The sequence below is a fragment of the Manacus vitellinus genome, unplaced genomic scaffold, assembly GCF_001715985.3.
Source record: "Manacus vitellinus isolate BGI_N305 unplaced genomic scaffold, ASM171598v3 scaffold_47_pilon, whole genome shotgun sequence".
Lineage (NCBI taxonomy): Eukaryota > Metazoa > Chordata > Aves > Passeriformes > Pipridae > Manacus > Manacus vitellinus.
The window spans coordinates 4,575,121-4,576,417 of record NW_021940585.1 but is presented as its reverse complement, the minus strand read 5'-3'; the positions used below and the strand labels follow the sequence as shown (position 1 = coordinate 4,576,417).

Here is a 1,297-nt window from a genome sequence, read left to right as displayed (position 1 = left end):
CCTTCACCCAACCCTTCACCCAACCCTTCACCCAATTCTTCATCCAACCCTTCACCCAATTCTTCACTAACCCTTCACCAACCCTTCACCCAGCCCTTCACCAACCCTTCACCCAGCCCTTCACCAACCCTTCACCCACCCTTCACCCTTCTCTGAGCCCTCCCTGTGCTCCCCCCAGACTACATCGTGCAGTTCGAGGAGGATCGCTTCCAGCCGGGAATGTGGCACAACCACTCCAGGTACCCCGGGAGTGTCAACTCTGCCGTGCTGAGCCTGGCCCCGTACGTCAACTACCAGTTCCGGGTGATCGCCGTCAACGACGTGGGCAGCAGCGTGCCCAGCGTGCCCTCGGAGCGGTACCAGACCAACGGGGCACGTGAGTTACCCCCGGCCCACCCTGCCGGGCTCATCCACCCCAGGAGGGCTCTTCCCTCGTGGTGTGAGAGCCCACAAACCTTGTGGGGTGTGACCCCAGAAACCTCGTGGGGTGTGACCCCAGAAAACTCGTGGTGTGTGATCCCACAAACCTCATGGGTGGTGTGTGACCCCACAAACCTTGTGGTGTGAGACCCCACAAACCCCGTGGGGTGAGACCCCAGAAACCTTGTGGTGTGTGACCCCACAACCCTTGTGGTGTGTGACCCCACAAACCTCAATGGTGTGTGACCCCACAAACCTCGTGGTGTGTGACCCCACAAACCTCGTGGTGCGTGACCCGAGGTTTAAGTTGGGCATTAGGAAGAGGTTCTTCACAGGGAGCACTGGAATGGGGTGCCCAGGGTGGAGTCACCGTCCCTGGAGGTGTTTAAGGACAGGCTGGACGTGGCACTCGGTGCCCTGGTCCGGGTGACAAGGTGCTGTTGGCTCAAAGGTTGGACTCCACGATCTCTGGGGTCCTTTCCAACCTGTTCTGTGACACCCAGGACTGAGCTGGGCTGGGATGTTCTGTCTCCAACCCTCCAGCCCGTGGCTGACGAGCTGCAGAGCAGCAAAGCTCAAGTGGAAACACTCACGCCAAGGTCACTCCAGTGGGACCTGCTGAAGGAAACCCCTGCTTTCAGCTTAAAGGGGAGCTTTCTAAAGAGAGTCTTTCATCCTTTCTGACCACAGGAAGCTCAGGAGTCTGTTGGAAAATGAGACTCAAGTGTAAACTAACCACCAGCAAAAGGCACTTTGTTCCAAGGTTGCTCATTCATTGTCAGAGCTGACCAGGAGCCCAGACTGGTGCTGGGAGGGTGGGCAGGCCCTGGCACAGGGTGCCCAGAGAAGCTGTGGCTGCCCCTGGATCCCTGGAAGT

General features: G+C 58.5%; 1 protein-coding gene across 1 annotated transcript in view; it reads left to right on the top strand.

The window, feature by feature from the left end:
- NFASC (neurofascin) overlaps positions 1–1,297 on the top strand; it is a 53,640-nt gene that overhangs the window by 18,563 nt on the left and 33,780 nt on the right. Inside the window, exon 15 of the mRNA XM_029962496.1 lies at positions 179–465. Coding sequence (XP_029818356.1) covers positions 179–465 — 287 coding nt within the window. The remainder of the gene's footprint in view (positions 1–178; positions 466–1,297) is intronic.